The 16,805-nt window shown below is 42.1% G+C and overlaps 3 protein-coding genes across 3 annotated transcripts; all 3 read left to right on the top strand.

The window, feature by feature from the left end:
- Positions 1 to 139: 139 nt before the first annotated feature.
- On the top strand, positions 140 to 3,774 carry cldn10l2 (claudin 10-like 2). Its single transcript, XM_082508998.1, has 5 exons — positions 140 to 491; positions 2,153 to 2,314; positions 2,402 to 2,489; positions 2,627 to 2,734; positions 2,825 to 3,774. The coding sequence occupies exons 1-5, from the start codon at positions 260 to 262 to the stop codon at positions 3,015 to 3,017; spliced, it is 783 nt and encodes a 260-aa protein (XP_082365124.1). The 5' UTR covers positions 140 to 259; the 3' UTR covers positions 3,018 to 3,774.
- A 543-nt stretch (positions 3,775 to 4,317) lies between these two features.
- On the top strand, positions 4,318 to 6,049 carry LOC309691372 (claudin-10-like). The gene is made up of 5 exons (XM_082508991.1): positions 4,318 to 4,650; positions 4,743 to 4,904; positions 4,992 to 5,073; positions 5,185 to 5,292; positions 5,410 to 6,049. Exons 1-5 carry the CDS (start codon positions 4,419 to 4,421, stop codon positions 5,600 to 5,602), a joined length of 777 nt encoding a protein of 258 aa, XP_082365117.1. The 5' UTR covers positions 4,318 to 4,418; the 3' UTR covers positions 5,603 to 6,049.
- A 4,795-nt stretch (positions 6,050 to 10,844) lies between these two features.
- Positions 10,845 to 16,069, top strand: LOC309690463 (uncharacterized protein; the record flags this gene model as incomplete). The annotated part of the gene is made up of 3 exons (XM_082507493.1): positions 10,845 to 11,177; positions 12,644 to 13,513; positions 16,058 to 16,069. Exons 1-3 carry the CDS (start codon positions 10,986 to 10,988, stop codon positions 16,067 to 16,069), a joined length of 1,074 nt encoding a protein of 357 aa, XP_082363619.1. The 5' UTR covers positions 10,845 to 10,985.
- Between the last annotated feature and the right edge of the window lie 736 nt (positions 16,070 to 16,805).

Raw genomic sequence — 16,805 nt, 5'->3', positions numbered from 1 at the left:
TAATCAATACAGTCGTTTGAAATATCTACAGGAGAAGGTATGATCCAAAAAGTTTACAGTAAACACAGCATGAAGTGGTACAGAGCCCTCATCAACACATGACACTTATGACGTAGTTAAATGGACACCCGGGCCACATTTTACTTGAATCTAGAGCAGTAGAACAGTTAGTGAGCCAGAGTAGACGTCAATAGATTTTCTTCTTCTAAGGTCAGCACAATCCATTAAACCTGCATTAGCAGGCTTCTTGATTTCCACAATGAGAAAACGTGTGATCCAAATATCTGGCTTCTTGATTTCATCGTTGGGATGGCTGTTTGTGCTCTGCACCATGGCAATGGACTATTGGAGGATTACCAAACTCGGAGGGCAAGGAGGCTCGTACATCATCAAAGTGGCCTGGTACTGGTCCAACCTGTGGAGCGACTGTTACACAGATTCTGCGGCTGTGACCAACTGTAGAGAATACCCAGTGCTCTGGAATGTTGCTTGTATGTTGCATTTGCCTCACCAATAATTTTTATATAGATTATGTACATGCAGTCAGGTGATCAGTCATTAGTAATTTTTTTAAGTCTCATTCTTCAAATAATTGTACTCCTGACTATAATTCTGTCTGTTAATCTGTCACTTTGAATAGTATCGCCTAGTTTTGCAATGCTATTGATTAACAAGTAGAGCATGCTGTTGTTCTGGATCCATATTAAAAGTTGCGTTGACTTTGCACCAGTTCCTAAAAGTGATACTATAACTCATTTGAGAAAAAAAGGTCAGATATTTGGGAATTTATAGAAACGTCTATAAAATACCCTGCAGACTTGCTTTAATATACTTAACCTTTATTTGCTAATGCTAACTTTGAATATATAAAAAATAAGAGCTTTCTCAGTGAGCTCACTTTATGACTTGGCTCTGATTTTGTTAAACTTCCAATTCTGGCGACAGTGGCAGCTGATCATAAAAGTTTACCTACACCCAATTTTTTTTGTAAACATATATTTATTGGATTTTGTATTCATAAATATCCAACACTTTAAATTTCTTGAACATATGGCAGTAAGAAAGCAATAAAAACACAAGACACTAAAAAAAAGAAATAGCCCCCCCAAAAAAGCAACTAAACTGAAACAAACAAAAGACCAACAAACAAATAAAACAACAACCAAGAACAAAATACAAAATAAAAACAGATCAGGTTACGGTATACATTCCCAAATTTAGTTACATATTTTCCATTACCTTACTCTCTCGCCACCTTCTCAACTTCCCCATTTTTTAATAGATCCAGAAACATCTTCCAAATGTCAAAAAATTCTGAAGATCTTTTCCTAAATACACAGGTCAGTTTCTCAAGAACTAAACTTGATGTTACATTGTTTATCCATTAACCAATGGTTAAACAATGGCCCCCCCATTAACCAAAGAGGGGCCACCAACAATTCTTCCAGCATACTGCACTACACCATTTGGCCTGGAGTAAGTAAAGGTCAACCATCTTCCTCTCTGTATGAGCGAAATTACAGTCATCTGGATAAATGCCTAAAATACAGACCTTAAGACTTAACACTATATTTTAACACTGAGCACCAAAACTTTTGAATCTTTTACGTACACCCAAATTAAGGTGTTTCCATATTCCTTAAGTCAGTTGATTGAAGGTCATGGTCTCCCCATGACCATGTATCAGATAGGCAGAAGAAAATGGATGGTTGGATGGATTCAACAAAATATATAATGTACCCTGATGGGTTTAAAAATATTCTTATTGCGTCTATAAATTCAATCTTCAAATATTCTGGACTTTATGAAGACTGCTGAAGAATACTTAAAAGAGATCATCTTTTGTACAATATTCTTCAACCATATCCAAAAGAGGGATTTATTCATATTTTTATTGATTCTCAGATTCAATGAAACAAAAAGACTTGGTGCAGCATTATGTCATCCAAGCATTGCCAAGCATCTGCTGATTGAATCTTTACAAATCTGAGAAAACATTGCAGAAACCATTGTAGATCACAATCTCTGCACTGCATAGCTGTTTTTATAGCTGTTTTATTTATACTGGTCTGATTTGATTCTCATATCAACCCCTTGTTGTTTATTATTTTTTCTCATTTTCTCCTTTCTGAACTCTTTTTGATTTGAACAGATTACGTGCAGGCAGTGAGAGGATTGCTAATGTGCGGGTTAACTATTGGATTCTTTGCTGTAGTGTGCTGCTTTGTCGGGATGGAGTGCACTTACATCGGCGGATCTGACAAAACCAAGGACAAAGTGCTCTTCGCGGGAGCAGTGCTTCATTTTGTTGGTGGTAAGCTTTGAACATACGCCGTGCTTCTCTCTGTAAATGTTTTGCCATCATTTTTTTTCCTCTGTTCACCGAAACCTCTTCACGCAGGTATGTCAGACATTGCTGCCTACTGCTTATACATCAACAGAATTGCCAGGACAGCTTTTGCTCGAAAGGTCGCATCAGGAGTTTTGCGGTACTGCTTTTTCCACTCCATACACCATTTTACATCAAATCTTTTCAAATTATAGACATATCTGCTATAAATTTTGCAGTAACTTATATTATTTAAATGATAGCATGATTTTCTCCTCGTCCTTTCACTTCTTCCAGATATGAATTAGGATCTCCAGTTTTTCTAGGATTGGCAGGAGGCTTTTTCATCCTAGTCGGGGCTGTTCTTTATGCTGTGACAGTGTATAAAGTAATCCGCAGAAAAAGGTGCCTAAATTATTCCACTTTAATCCCTTTTCTTGTCTCTACTACCACTACATCATATAATTAACATCATCAATGTTTTGAATTTTACAGCAGAGTAGTACAAGCCTGTGATGCTCACACGTACATGGCGCCTCCATCCAGAGGAAGAACCATTTATTCCGGATACTACAAACCCTCCAAGCTGTATGGGTCTAACTATATGGGCTCAGGACGATCAAGCGCCCAACTTTCAAAGCTTCAGGCAACACCAACGAAACCCTCAGACAGAGATGCATTTGTCTAGTTGGTCTGTTTTAACTCAAACAGACACTGCAATAGTTCAACTTGTAGATAGGAGGAAAGTAATTTTTTGTCATGTTTTGTTTCCTTTAGATCACTTCATACTCAGTCATATTCACCTCGTGAATAAAACAGATGTGCAGTCTTAGTCTTGTGTTTGTACCAGTGGTTGTCATAGTCTTGTGTTTACACTTATGTTATAATTGCTGTGATTTAACCAAAAGCATTTTCTGTCATTAAGAATCTCACTGAAACACCTATGACGATGAACAGATGTATATATCAATTAATATATCAATATCACTTTGATCACCACCACACTGCTCAGTTTAAACCTTCGATAAAGATGTCCAATATTTTATTGGCAAAATCACACCTTTATAAAGACATTAGTGCAATTATTATGCATTTCATCCAAAGAAATGAGTCTTCTCCTTGTTTTATGTGTAAAGTAACAACTCAATGGTGCACAAAACTAAAACTATTCTCGTCGGGAGACTGAGTATCAACAACAGCCACGCTGATGGAAATGATCTTTCCAAAACAAACAGGTGCAGTCTGAGGCATAACATGTTATGGTGTTCTCTTGTAGTTGTGTGTCTGTGTTTAAGTGTGTATAAAGGGGACTTGGAGAATTAAAAAAAAACAAAACAGATGAACGATAGATAAACCTGTGTATTTATACAGAGGTCAACACATGAAAAGTGGCACTGTACAAGATTTTAAACTTTATTTTGAATGGCTTAAATAAATGTTCTCTGAATGAGAAAACTTGTATTTTGACTCCTTCTTCTTTGACTATATATACAACAGCATCATCCTATGAAGCGCCTTGAGGCGACTTATGTTGTGATTTGGCGCTATATAAATAAAATTGAATTGAATTGAATTGAATCCTGCAAGCTATTTGACTTCAAAATATAATTAAAAAAATGAATGTATAAATTACATTATTAATCATAGCTGTTAATTACTTAATGTGTATATTACTTGCAGCTTGCAGCTGGAGATGATTTTAGTGAACTTTATACTGCTGGTAAGTTTTGTTAATAATATATGCTTATATATGAGTAGATGTGTATTAACATTAAAAGATTAAGTATGCAAATAGTATGGATTCATTGGTGCATCACTAATAATTCAGGTAATGAAATCCTACCTAGAAGGCTTATTATTTATTTATTATTTATACTGTTCCTTCTCAAGTAGCGTTTCAAATAGAGAAATGTTTTGTCACGTATCTAAGTGACTTCTTCAGGGGGGCGGTGCCACTGCATGCCCTCCTCTATTCAGCACGTGAGAAGGGAGTTCAAAGAAGACAGTTCTGGAAAAAATGCACTGTGGTTTGTGTTAAGGAGCTTAGATTTGTTAGTAGTCTGTCTTGGTGCTGAAATCTGAAGCAATAATGGGTTATAGGACTATGGTGATGTACATGGAGATAGGCTGCTTTGTAGTATGTGTGTGTGGATGGATTCTGGTCTGCTCCACAATGCCAACAGATATCTGGACCTGGTCTGAAGTCAGCAACGTGGTCCTGGCGACATCAAACTACTACTCGAACTTGTGGAAGGACTGCATATCTGATTCAACTGGAGTATCTGACTGCAAGGGAATTCCATCCATGCTGGCACTGAACTGTAAGTAAACCGTCCCTCAGAATACCGTAAATTAAAGATAAAAACCCAGTGAACTTAGTGCCTTTAACCGCTTTTTTTCTGCTTGTGGACAGGGGACATTCACATGTGCCGGGCTCTTATCATCATCTGTATTATCCTGTGTTTCTTCGGATCAATTTTGGTCTTAGTTGGAATGAAGTGCACTAAGATCGGAGGGTCCGAGCTTGCTAATGCAAGAGTAACCTTTGCCGGAGGGATGAACTACCTTATAGGAGGCAAGACAGAAATTTGTTTGAACTGAGTCACATTGTTTAGATATTGCACTGTTTAATATTTAAGTAATTGTGTGAGTATTGTTTCAGGGATGTGTTCTATGATTGCTTACTCCTACTATGGAAATAAAATAAGAGCTGAGTTTGAAGATCCAAACTACATGGAACAGAAGTATGTAGCAGATATATATGATAAGTCTGCGTACTTGATGACTCACATTTAGATCATTGTTTTTCCTATGAGGGAGAATTGCACTTGAAATATTCTTGTATTTATTGGCAGGTTTGAAATAGGAGTAGGTGTCTTCATTGGCTGGGGAGGCTCTACCTTACTTATTGTTGGAGGACTTATTTACAGTATCTTTGCAGGAAGAGAAGGGTGTCACTCAAGGTAAAATACCGCTTCTGTGTCATTTGTTTGTTTGTTGTTGTTTTTATAATTAGCCAACCTCAGTCTGCAATACACAATTAGAGTCATGAATTCATTTTCGGAATTGTACCTTGACAGCTCAAAGAGGTATGCTACGCATCAGTTCCAAGATGCCTACACTTTTGTTCCAACACAAAAAAGCGTTGTGTCTTTGGCTTCCACAGAGATTAGTAGGAGTAAAAAACCAAGGACGATCAGCAGCAGCAGAGCCAGTAGCATCTCAGAGATCAACAGTGTCACCAAGACATCGGTCACTTATTCATATGTGTGACGAACCTACACAGAATTATTTTTGTTTTTCTTTCACAAAGAATGTGTGTGTTTTACTTTGAGAGTCATTAAATGTCAAATCAAGTATTTGTCTTTACAACACTTTTGTGATTATGAAACCAAAAGTGTTACTAATAATAATACGGGCATCCTGAAACAATGGAATTTTTTTTTTATTGATGGCAACACAGCTTCAAGCTACTTCTAAGAGCTGTTTAAGCTTTCAACTGTGACATGACAGGACATATTTACTACATTAATTTTTCCACTATCATGAAACAAAATTGTGTTTTCCCTGCATCTGCATCAAGGTGCATCATTTAAAATTAATAAAGCATAACAGAAATGTAAAGTGCACATTTGCGTATGAATGGTGGTGCTTTGTTTGCATATTGAGGAGAACACATTGAACTTGGGTTTTGAGGGGTACCTCCCCAGGGAATTTTGAGTATCGAACGCACCATTTTTTCCTTCTGGTTACTTTTATTAATCACACAGTTTGTACTTTTTTTTTTTTTTTGAAGCAGTTTATATAGAAATTATCTTTATTCTTAAAGACAATAAAACAATAGAGAGTAATGAGTTGGCAATTTTGTTTAACGAGAGGCTACTTTTTGTCTGTCTTTGGTACGAGCAAATAATGTATTGAACTTCACATACTGTTCATATTCTATACCTGGACAGTATAGTCTGGGTCAAAAGTTCCTTCATAATAAGGGTTTACAACAGCTGAACTACACACCTATTTTTTTTAGGTTTTACATTACTCAGTTCTTATGTCCTGTTTTATCTAAGACATGAAAACACAACAGTTATAACAATTTAAATATGTCAAGAGACGCTGTGTGGCAGGCGGGAGTTGGACCCAAGATGCAGGCACTCAGGCACGAGGTTTAAACACAAAAAACTCAGCTTTATTTACTGGCAGGGAAAAAGCATACAAAAGCAAGCTAAACTCACAGGGAGACACAGGGAGATCCACACAGCATGAGGGACGACGTGACACTGACTCAGAGAAACACAGGGTTTAAATACAATGGGAAGTAATGAGGGCAGTGGGATACAGAAGGAGGGCACGGCTGGGAGAAATCAGAACTGACGAGACAAGGAAGCAAAGTAGAACACATTCACATAAGACACAGACCTTCAAAGTAAAACAGGAAGTATAACACAGAGACGCGAACTTGACACGGTGGAGACAGCAACTAAGAAACACAGAGACATAAACCATAAAGCAGAGGACTCTAAGAACCAAAATACACAGAGGGAAATACTAAGCTTGGAACACAAGAAACTAGACTCGAGGGAGTAACAAAAGACCAACCATGAGAGCATAATTCACAATACAGAGTGACAGAAAACACAAGAAACTCGAAACATGCAAAGACACAGACCAAGAAACACAGACTTACACAGAACAGAGGGGGCACAGAGAAACATGAAGGGCAAGGGATCCAAACTAGAAACCATAGAATAAATCACACGAGCACAAAATACAAGAATCACAAATAACTAAAAACGCTGGGTCAGGAGACCCAGGATCCCGACAAAATATATGAATCTGAAGGTGACATGCAAGTGTTTCCCACACTTATTGAAATGGCAGCTCAGGTGACTTTACAATCTTATGACCCCTAGGCCTAAACCCTAAATCTCTGTTTTAATCTCAGTTCAGGTAATCTCAGTTAGCTAAGAATAAATGGATTTGAATTTTTTTATTGTTATATTAACATTAGCATTAGCATTTGTGCTTGCGCATGCAAAGCAGAAGCACCAACAGCGTCATGTAATATACTTGCATTTATGTGGCACTTTCTAATGTTACTGACAAACTCAAAGTAACTTTAATTAAAGGTCACACTTTAACCATACATTCATACAGCACTTTCAATTCAGTTTTATTTATGTAGCCCCAAATCATAACAACAGTTGCCTTAAGGTGCTTTATATTTTCAGGTAAAGATCCTACAATAATACAGATATATTCCCAACAATCAGATAACCCCCAATGAGCAAGTTCTTGGCAACAGTGGAAAGGAAAAATTCCCTTTTAACAGGAAGAAACCTCCAGCAGAACCAGGCTCAGGTAGGGGCAGCCATCTGTCTCCATTTAGTAGGGGTGAGGGGCAGGAGACAGAACAAAAAACACACCATGGAAGAGAGCCAGAGTAGCACATAAACGCATAGTGAGTGAAAAGCTTTATTCTCTACACTCCAAGCACTTTATCTACCTCACATTCACAGCCAGCTTTGCATCACCAATTAGCCTGACATTCATGTCTTTAGATTTTGGGAGGAAGCTGGAGTATCTGGAGAAAACGCACATCAGGTACTGGAGCTGGTCAAATATGCAAACACCACACACAACCAGAAGCTTTTTCTGCTATGAGGTGAGAGTGCTAAACACCGGACCACTCTATTTCTGATCTTGCGTCTGTGTCGAGGAATCCTCTGACATCTGTTCTTTATGTGCCTGTATATGATCTTATCTTCTGTGCTGTCTGGCTGTTTCACTTTTGCCCGTCACTCTCTTGCCAAACAGACCAGAAAGTTATGCAACATTAGTTCAAGAATTATCAACCAAGCAACAACACATATATAAAGTAGCTCACAACATCCTAATAGAAGATATTGTGTGTTCCGCGGGGATACTGATGTCCAGTGTGATTTTATAAACTCATAACTGATATTCAAAAATATCTTTATAATTTTGAGAAAAACTTACAAATTACAATCTTTGCAACAATGACTGCCACTCTCTACTTATCCCTCCTGACTGATTTTCTCAACTTTTGTTGTTGTCCTCATGACTGCTGGTGGCATGAGACTGTAGCTTGCACAAATGTCTAGCTTCTTGATGACTGCACATCAATAATTGGTACTACAATATTTGTTGTGTTTGCCAGTAAAGTCTCGAGCATGTGGAGGATATACCCAGAGATTGGTCATTACATGTAGAAGGCTCGACAGGGAAACGGGTGTCAACCCAGCTGCAGGACCGACATTTGCTCTTTCGTTTGAGGAGAAACAGGAGGAAAATTGCCAGAGCTCTACAATGTGACCTCCAGTGAGCTACTTATCCATGTTCCTGACCAAACTGTCAGACTCTGTGAAGTTGGCATGAAGGTCTGGCATCCTGGAACCTATTCTCACAGCATAGTACTGTGTAGGGTATTTACACTGATGACTCTTTGGATATCGTGCAAAGAGGTCTGATTTCTTATTCACATTAATCTCAGACAACCAAATACTGTTACTGAAAGATATATACATACATACATTTTCTTCCGCTTATCTAATTCAGTGTCGCGAGGCAGCTGAGATAGGCTCCAGCCCCCCTGCGACCCTGAAATATATATCATAATAAAAAGTTAACTTATACATATACATAATAAAATAAAGTATTTTTCATTTCCCAGTTACTTAGTGAATATCACCAATCAATTAAAATCACAGTTTTGTATCATAATAATCATTTACCATCTAAGTACGTAATGAGCCTTCTCCTGCCATTCCATCAGAAGCCTGGGCACCAACAACAAACACAATGACCAAGGTGATCTTTACAAAACACATGGAAGACAGTAAAAGGTTAAACATGTTTTGATATAACCAAGTGTGTCCTCTCATGTTTGCCTGTGTTTGGATGTGTTTTTCTGCCTGAATTCAGTAGCTAATGAGGGGGTTAAGCGCAGACAGTTCTGGGACACTGTTTAGGAGCTTAGATTTATTAGTACTCTGTCACATGTGCCGGGCTCTTATCATCATTTATATTATCCTGTCTTTCTTCAAATCAATTTTGGTCTTAGTTGGAATGAAGTGCACTAAGATCGGAGGGTCCGAGCTTGCTAATGCAAGAGTAACCTTTGCCGGAGGGATGAACTACCTTATAGGAGGCAAGACAAAAATTTGGGTGAACTGAGTCGCATTGTGATAATAATAATGGATTGCATTTATATAGCGCTTTTCAAGGCACCCAAAGTGCTTTACAGTGCCACTATTCATTCACTCTCGCATTCACACACTGGTGGAGGCAAGCTACAGCTGTAGCCACAGCTGCCCTGGGGCAGACTGACAGAAGCGAGGCTGGCATATCGCGCCATCGGCCCCTCTGGCCAACACCAGTAGGCGGTAGGGTAAAGTGTCTTGCCCAAGGACACAACGACCAGGACAGAGAGCCCGGGGATCGAACCGGCGACCTTCCGGTTACAGATACGCTTCCCAACCACCTGAGCCACGCTCTCTCTCTCTCTCTCTCTCTCGCCGTCACGCCTAAAGCTTCCCCTCTTCCTAAACAACCAAATGTCATGTTGCCATATCATTTTTTTTAATTGGTCGGCATGGTGCATTTTTCCACCAACACAAACGGGCTGTTTTTGTTTTGTTTTTAAATTTTTTTTGGTCATAAGCAGAGAGTGCTCGCTGCGCTGTCCTTAGACAGTAAATGTGACGAAACTATTGAGGAAAAAACGCCGCGTATATATTGTTTATCATGACTCTGGTTTTACGAGGCCTATCAACACAATTTAAAAACTGGTATATATCACTTTGTTGCTTTGTAATCTTGAAGTGGTCATGTAATTGGCTTACCACGACTACTTTATTCTTCCTCAGTCAAACAGCAGCACACATGTGATTGTTTTACCCCCCTAGCTCCAGGTGTTGTGCCAAAAAGTGATTGTCTGCCAGAAAACGATTGCCCTCCGTGGGAGCGCTTAGCTGCTTAAAGCTGTAGCGCCCAGATTACTTACGTAGACAGCTACTTCCGTGCAACTGATATAAGAAGCAGTAAGCTGAAGACAGCTTCAACCGTCTGTTTGCTGAAAAATAGTAATGCGACAGCACTGCATTTTCTTGCTAGTAAGTAAGTAAAATAAGTAAGTAAAATTTTATTTATATAGCACATTTCTAGATAAAAGATCACAAATTGCTTCACAAGGTATAAAACAAAAACAGACAAAAGTTAACAAAATGCACTTCTAAAAAGATGTGTAATGGTAACAGCGTTGCAACGATAGCAATAGTAAGTAGTTAGATTACTCGTTACTGAAAAAAGTAATGCCGTTAGTAATGCCGTTACTTGTAACACCGTTATTCCCATCACTGCTAATAAGTAACATGCCATCCATCCATCCATCCATTTTCTTCCGCTTATCCGGGGCCGGGTCGCAGACGCTCCGTTTGCAGACCCCCCATTCATTTCACCTTTGTTCTCTGGCCCTGGAGGCCGCAAACGCCGACGCAGAGGGAGAAGATCTGGCGTTCTGGTTCGACTGAGACGGCGCACTTACAGACCACCGTTACCCAGTTTATTACTGGCTAATGTGCAGTCTCTGGAGAACAAGCTGTGCGAGCTTCAGGCACGGATCTCATTCCAGCGAGAGATGCGGGACTGCTGCGTGATCTGCCTCACAGAAACCTGGCTATCGGACAAAGTACCGGACTCCGCAATACAACTACCGGGGTTCTCCGTGCACCGCGCGGACAGGTCACAGGATCTTACTGGGAAAAGCAGAGGCGGTGGTGTATGTTTCATGATCAACAACAGCTGGTGTGATTATGCGAACGTGCACCCGGTCAAATCCTTCTTTTTTTTTTTTTTTTTTTTTTAAATGACATCAGAAACAGCAGTATGCGACATTACGTGATGGCAGAGCTTCAGTTCATCCTTTGTCTTTTTTTTTTTTTTTTTTTTTTTTTTTTAATAAATAGGACAGGGGGAATGAATGAGAGAAAGAGGGGGAGAGAAAGAAAGAAAACCAAAGGGGAGAAGGGGGGGGAAGAGAGAGAAAAAAAAAAAAAGAACTCCTGGGTCACCTGTATGGAGAAAAAAAAAAACAAACAAAAAAAACAAACAGAGGAGACAGCAAACAACAAAGAGCAACATAATAATAGAGAAAACAAAGCACCATCACAATAAACTAGCTAGTCATAGATATCAATATTTACTAAATAATAAACGATATTGTGCAGCACGCAAGATAGACAGCGCACAGTGTGCTTTGAGGCAGCAGCCAAGAAAGCTTTAGTCCGCGTCTGTGAATACCCATGTGTGCATACCTGTGTGGATCAGCATGCTTGCATTCCAAAGGTTTCTCCATGTAATGATCTGCTAGGGAGTGTGGGGGGGCCACAGCCCCGTCCTCCAGGGTGTGAAGCGGGTATGGAGGAGATCAAAACTCCAGACATCCAGAGGCCCCCAGAACACAAGAGACCATGGAAGACCAACAGAGGGGCAGCCGCGCCACTGTTCCAGTAAGAGCTGAGGAGAGTCCCAGATGAGGGCTCGCCCAGCAGCCGCAGAGCAGAAGTCAGGGGGAGTTGCAGTGACGCGCCCGTGAGCTCCGCCGGCCCCCAGCTGTGCCTGAGTGACCGAGCCCCAGGCCGAGAGGCCGGGGGCACCCCACCTCCAAAGGGGCCCGAGCGAGCCCCAGGCCCCAGGCCCCGACAAGCGGCCGCCAAGGAGTGAGCCGGTGTGTACCCGGACGCCCACCCCCAGACACAAAGAACCACCAACACACCGACACCTGAGGGAGTCCGCCACCGGCAGGGGAAGTGGTGGTGGGTGGAGATAGGCCTCCAAACCTTGGAGGGCCTGAGGTGTCCCCAGAGAGGTGGCGTCTGATACCCAACCTGACATATAGACACAGACATACAGGCACACACAGACACAAACATCCATTCCCACCCTCATGCTCTCATATGCACTCACTCCACACTCAACCAACGTGGAGACAGACATAAAGAGACGCTGTACACACAATCACACTCCCCAAGCGTACTCTACAAACCGGGTCTAGGTACCCTTGCCCCTGGAGGGGGGAATTGCACCCAGACCCAGGTGGTGTTACCCTTGGTGGGGAGAGGCAGACCACCCCGACTCCGCAGCAGCAGGGACGCCCCACACCCCAGACCGCAGTCGGACGGCCAACTCCTCCTACTAGCCCTCCCGCTCCAGCAGGCCGCAGAGAATGGGGGTGGGAGAAGACTCCAAACCTCCCTCCACCCGCTCATTGTAGTGTTGATGCATATGTGTTCTAAGGTCAAATCCTTCTGCTCACCGGACCTTGAGTACCTGATGATTAAGTGCCGGCCATTCTGGCTACCGAGGGAATTTACAGCAGTGATTATTACGGCTGTTTACATACCCCCACAAGCCGACACTGACCGTGCACTCAGGGAACTGTACAGCGCGATCAGCAGTGAGGAAACCGCACACCCAGAGGCAGCGTTTATCACAGCCGGAGACTTTAATAAGGGAAACCTGAAGAAAGTCTCACCAAAACTCCATCAACACATCCTTTTTAACACACGTGGAAACCGGCTACTCGACCACTGTTACACCTCTTTCCGGGATGCGTACAAAGCCCTCCCCCGCGCCCCATTCGGCCAATCAGATCACTGCTCCATCCTGCTCCTGCCCGCCTACAGGCAGAAGCTGAAACAGGAAGCTCCAACCCGGAGGGCGGTGCACTGTTGGACGGACCAATCGGAGTCTGCGCTGCGGGACTGTTTTGATCACGCGGACTGGGAAATGTTTCACGTGGCCGCCAGAGACATTGATGAGTACACAGACTCAGTCTGTGGATTTATCAGGAAATGCGTGGAAGATGTCGTCCCATCCAGAACAGTTAAATCCTTCCCAAATCAAAAACCCTGGATTAACGGAGATGTTCGCGCGGCACTGGCGGCACGGAACACCGCCTTTGCCTCCGCGAACACATCGGACTACAAACACGCACATTACCAACTCCGGAAGACGATCAAAGCAGCCAAACGTGAGTACAGGGACAGGGTGGAGCAACAGTTTGACAACCCTCGGAGTATGTGGCAGGGACTAAACACGATCACAGACTTTAGAGGGAAAACTAGCACACCGCAGACCACGGCCTCTCTGTGTGAGGATCTAAACGTATTCTACGCTAGATTCGACACAGCGAACACCATGAGACCGGACAGTGTGCGCACCGCGGATGACGTCAGTGCGCACACTGTGTCTGAGGAGGATGTGCGGAAGTGCTTCAGGAAGGTGAACGCGCGCAAAGCTACTGGTCCGGACGGGATTCCCGGCCGCGTCCTCAAGTCATGCGCGGCTCAGCTGGCTGGAGTGTTCACACACATCTTCAACCTTTCCCTCTCTCTGTCTGTAGTCCCAGCCTGCTTCAAAATGGCCACCATCGTCCCTGTACCCAAATCCTCCACCATCTCCTCATTGAACGACTGGCGACCTGTAGCCCTGACCCCCATCGTAAGCAAATGCTTCGAGAAGCTGGTCAGGGACTTCATCTGCTCTGCACTACCCGACTCACTGGACCCTCTACAGTTTGCATACCGCCACAACAGGTCCACTGATGATGCCATAGCCCTGACACTACACACTGCCCTGTCACACCTGGAGAAGAGAGACACGTATGTGAGAATGCTGTTTGTAGATTACAGCTCAGCATTCAATACCATCGTTCCCTCGAAGCTGGACAGGAAACTGCAGGATCTAGGACTGAGCAGCTCCCTCTGCAGCTGGATCCTTAGCTTCCTGTCTGACAGACGCCAGGTGGTCAGACTGGGCAGCATCACCTCATCCCCCATCACACTGAACACTGGTGCTCCACAGGGGTGTGTACTGAGCCCTCTCCTGTACTCACTCTACACCTACGACTGCACAGCCACTAACAGCTCCAACATCATTGTGAAGTTTGCGGACGACACTACAGTGGTGGGTCTTATCACCAACGGTGATGAGACGGCTTACAGGGAGGAGGTCAGCGCCCTGACCCACTGGTGTCAAGACAACCATCTCACCCTCAACGTCGCAAAGACAAAGGAGTTGATAGTGGACTTCCGGAGGTGCAGAGAAGTACACACCCCCATCACCATCAACGGCGCTGCTGTGGAGAGAGTGAGCAGCTTCCGGTTCCTTGGAGTACATCTGACTGAGGATCTTACGTGGTCAGTACACACAAACAAAACAGTGAAGAAGGCGCAGCAGCGCCTCTTCTTTCTCAGGAGACTGAAAAGATTCGGCATGAGCCCCCGCATCCTCAGGACCTTCTATCACTGTGCCATTGAGAGCATCCTCACTGGATGCATCACCACCTGGTATGGCAACAGCACCGCCTACAACTGCAAAGCTCTCCAGAGAGTAGTGCGGTGCTCTGAACGGATAATTGGAGGTGAGCTTCCCTCCCTCCAAGACATCTACAGGAAGCGCTGCCTGAGGAAAGCGGGGAGGATCATCAAGGACTCCAGTCACCCCAGCCATAAACTGTTCAGACTGCTTCCATCAGGAAGGAGGTTCTGCAGCATCCGGTCCCGTACCAGCAGACTGAGAGACAGCTTCTTCCACCAGGCCATCAGACTGCTGAACACGTCATAGACACCTCAGCTTCACTACTGGAACTTTAACATTATGCACTCCATACTGTATATAAATGCCACTTGTTTTGCACATATTCAACTCTGTATATTTTATATATTTTATCATTATTATTATTATTATTATTATTATTATTATTATTATTTTATTTTTTTTACTATTTAATTTGTAAAAATGTGTATACACACACACACACACACACGTAGGAAAATATTTAGTATACACATCCAGAAATGCATACACTATTATATATTGTACATATATTTATTAGTTTCAGGTTGGCCATTCTTGTATTTTGCTCGTTTGTGTTGTTGTGTTTGCACATCTCTGCTGCTTGTGGGGCTCGCACACAAGAATTTCACTCCAGTGTGCCTGCACATGTGATGTGACAATAAAAGTGATTTGATTTGATTTGATCACAGGTAAGGGTCCACCACCAGTTCCAGGGAGATCTAAACAGAGACAGCTCGATTAGATTCAATACACCATTAAACACTGAGAGAGTCTTTTTAAAATAAGAGCTAAGAGCATGAACACGGGAGGTTCAACGTTCCAGCGCTGACTGCTCCGTGCCACAGCGTTAAATAGGGTAAAGCAGATCAGCGACAGGGCGAGACCCAGAGCAAGAGCCCACAATGAGCTCCGCCCAGGCAAGCAGGAGAGAGAGAGATAAAACAAAACAAACCTGTGGCAAACATGAGCCAGTCAGAGAGGCATGGGGACCATGACAGTTGGGTTTAATGAAGAGTAGAATTTTCGGATTATCACCAATTTTATAAACAGTACATTTGCATAATGACTAAAACTAGCACCACTGGCGAACAATAGGCTGTGAGTTCAGTTTCTTGATCATTAATATCCAAATTGTCATGATCATTGATCAACAACCACTGATCAAAGACCATTGATCAATGACAATTCATCAGTGGCGATGGGTACCATTCACAGAGAGTTGGGCTGCGCTTACAACATTGGTGAAAGATGAACCCTCAAGCCCCCTCCTCTATTCAGAGCTGGTCTTTCCCTTTTCATGTAAATGACCGCCTTGATTCCACATGTAAACCATGATTTTGCCCTGTCCAGGATGCGTATTGAAATAAATCAAAAGTGCTCCAAAATATAACTCTAGGATTTTATTAATGTTTTCCATTCATCCATGATAGTCATTATTCCTGCTTGATGGTAATGTTTAGGTTCACTCTCTATGTATGTAACTGTTTGTGAGGTCATGACAATTTACTTTGGTTGGCTTCGTTGCTGTGTTTAGCATTCTGCTGGTCATCTCATTATTTTATGTTCTTTTAATGTAACAAATTTCTGCATAATGTTCATATGCAGGGCCGTCCATATGTTTGTGGAGATCCACTCTTTAAGAGCATTTAGTTTAACACATGGTTGCTATTAATAATAAATGCTGCTTCATTTGGTGATTGAAATAACTTGGCCTTGATTTGTGGATGCTGCATGCCACACTTTCTTTGTTTCCTGTTTCTTCTTTGTCTTAAGTTTGGGGGGTCAAGGACTAGAGAAGACCCAAGCTGGTTTTTGCCCTAATCTATTAAAAACTATTTGAGAAAGCTTTTTGGTGGGGATGTGTTATGGTCTTTGTCTCCTTTTTTTTAACTGCACTTTATACAGTAGACACAGTAATACTTAATGATCATATAGTTTCAAACTATTTATGAGAGTCCTTTGAAACTATGACATTAATAAAAACTAGAAACTGAGAGAATACAAGATGAAAATGTGTAACTGTTGTATATTTTTAGTGAATTCATTATATGATAGTTTATTAGTAAAAGTTACTTTTCATTTTTAAGTTTATAAAGCA

Source organism: Aulonocara stuartgranti, assembly GCF_965226115.1.
Source record: "Aulonocara stuartgranti genome assembly, chromosome: 16".
NCBI classification, from domain to species: domain Eukaryota; kingdom Metazoa; phylum Chordata; class Actinopteri; order Cichliformes; family Cichlidae; genus Aulonocara; species Aulonocara stuartgranti.
Note: the sequence above shows the minus strand (reverse complement) of the source record. Positions and strands in the feature narration are given on the sequence as shown.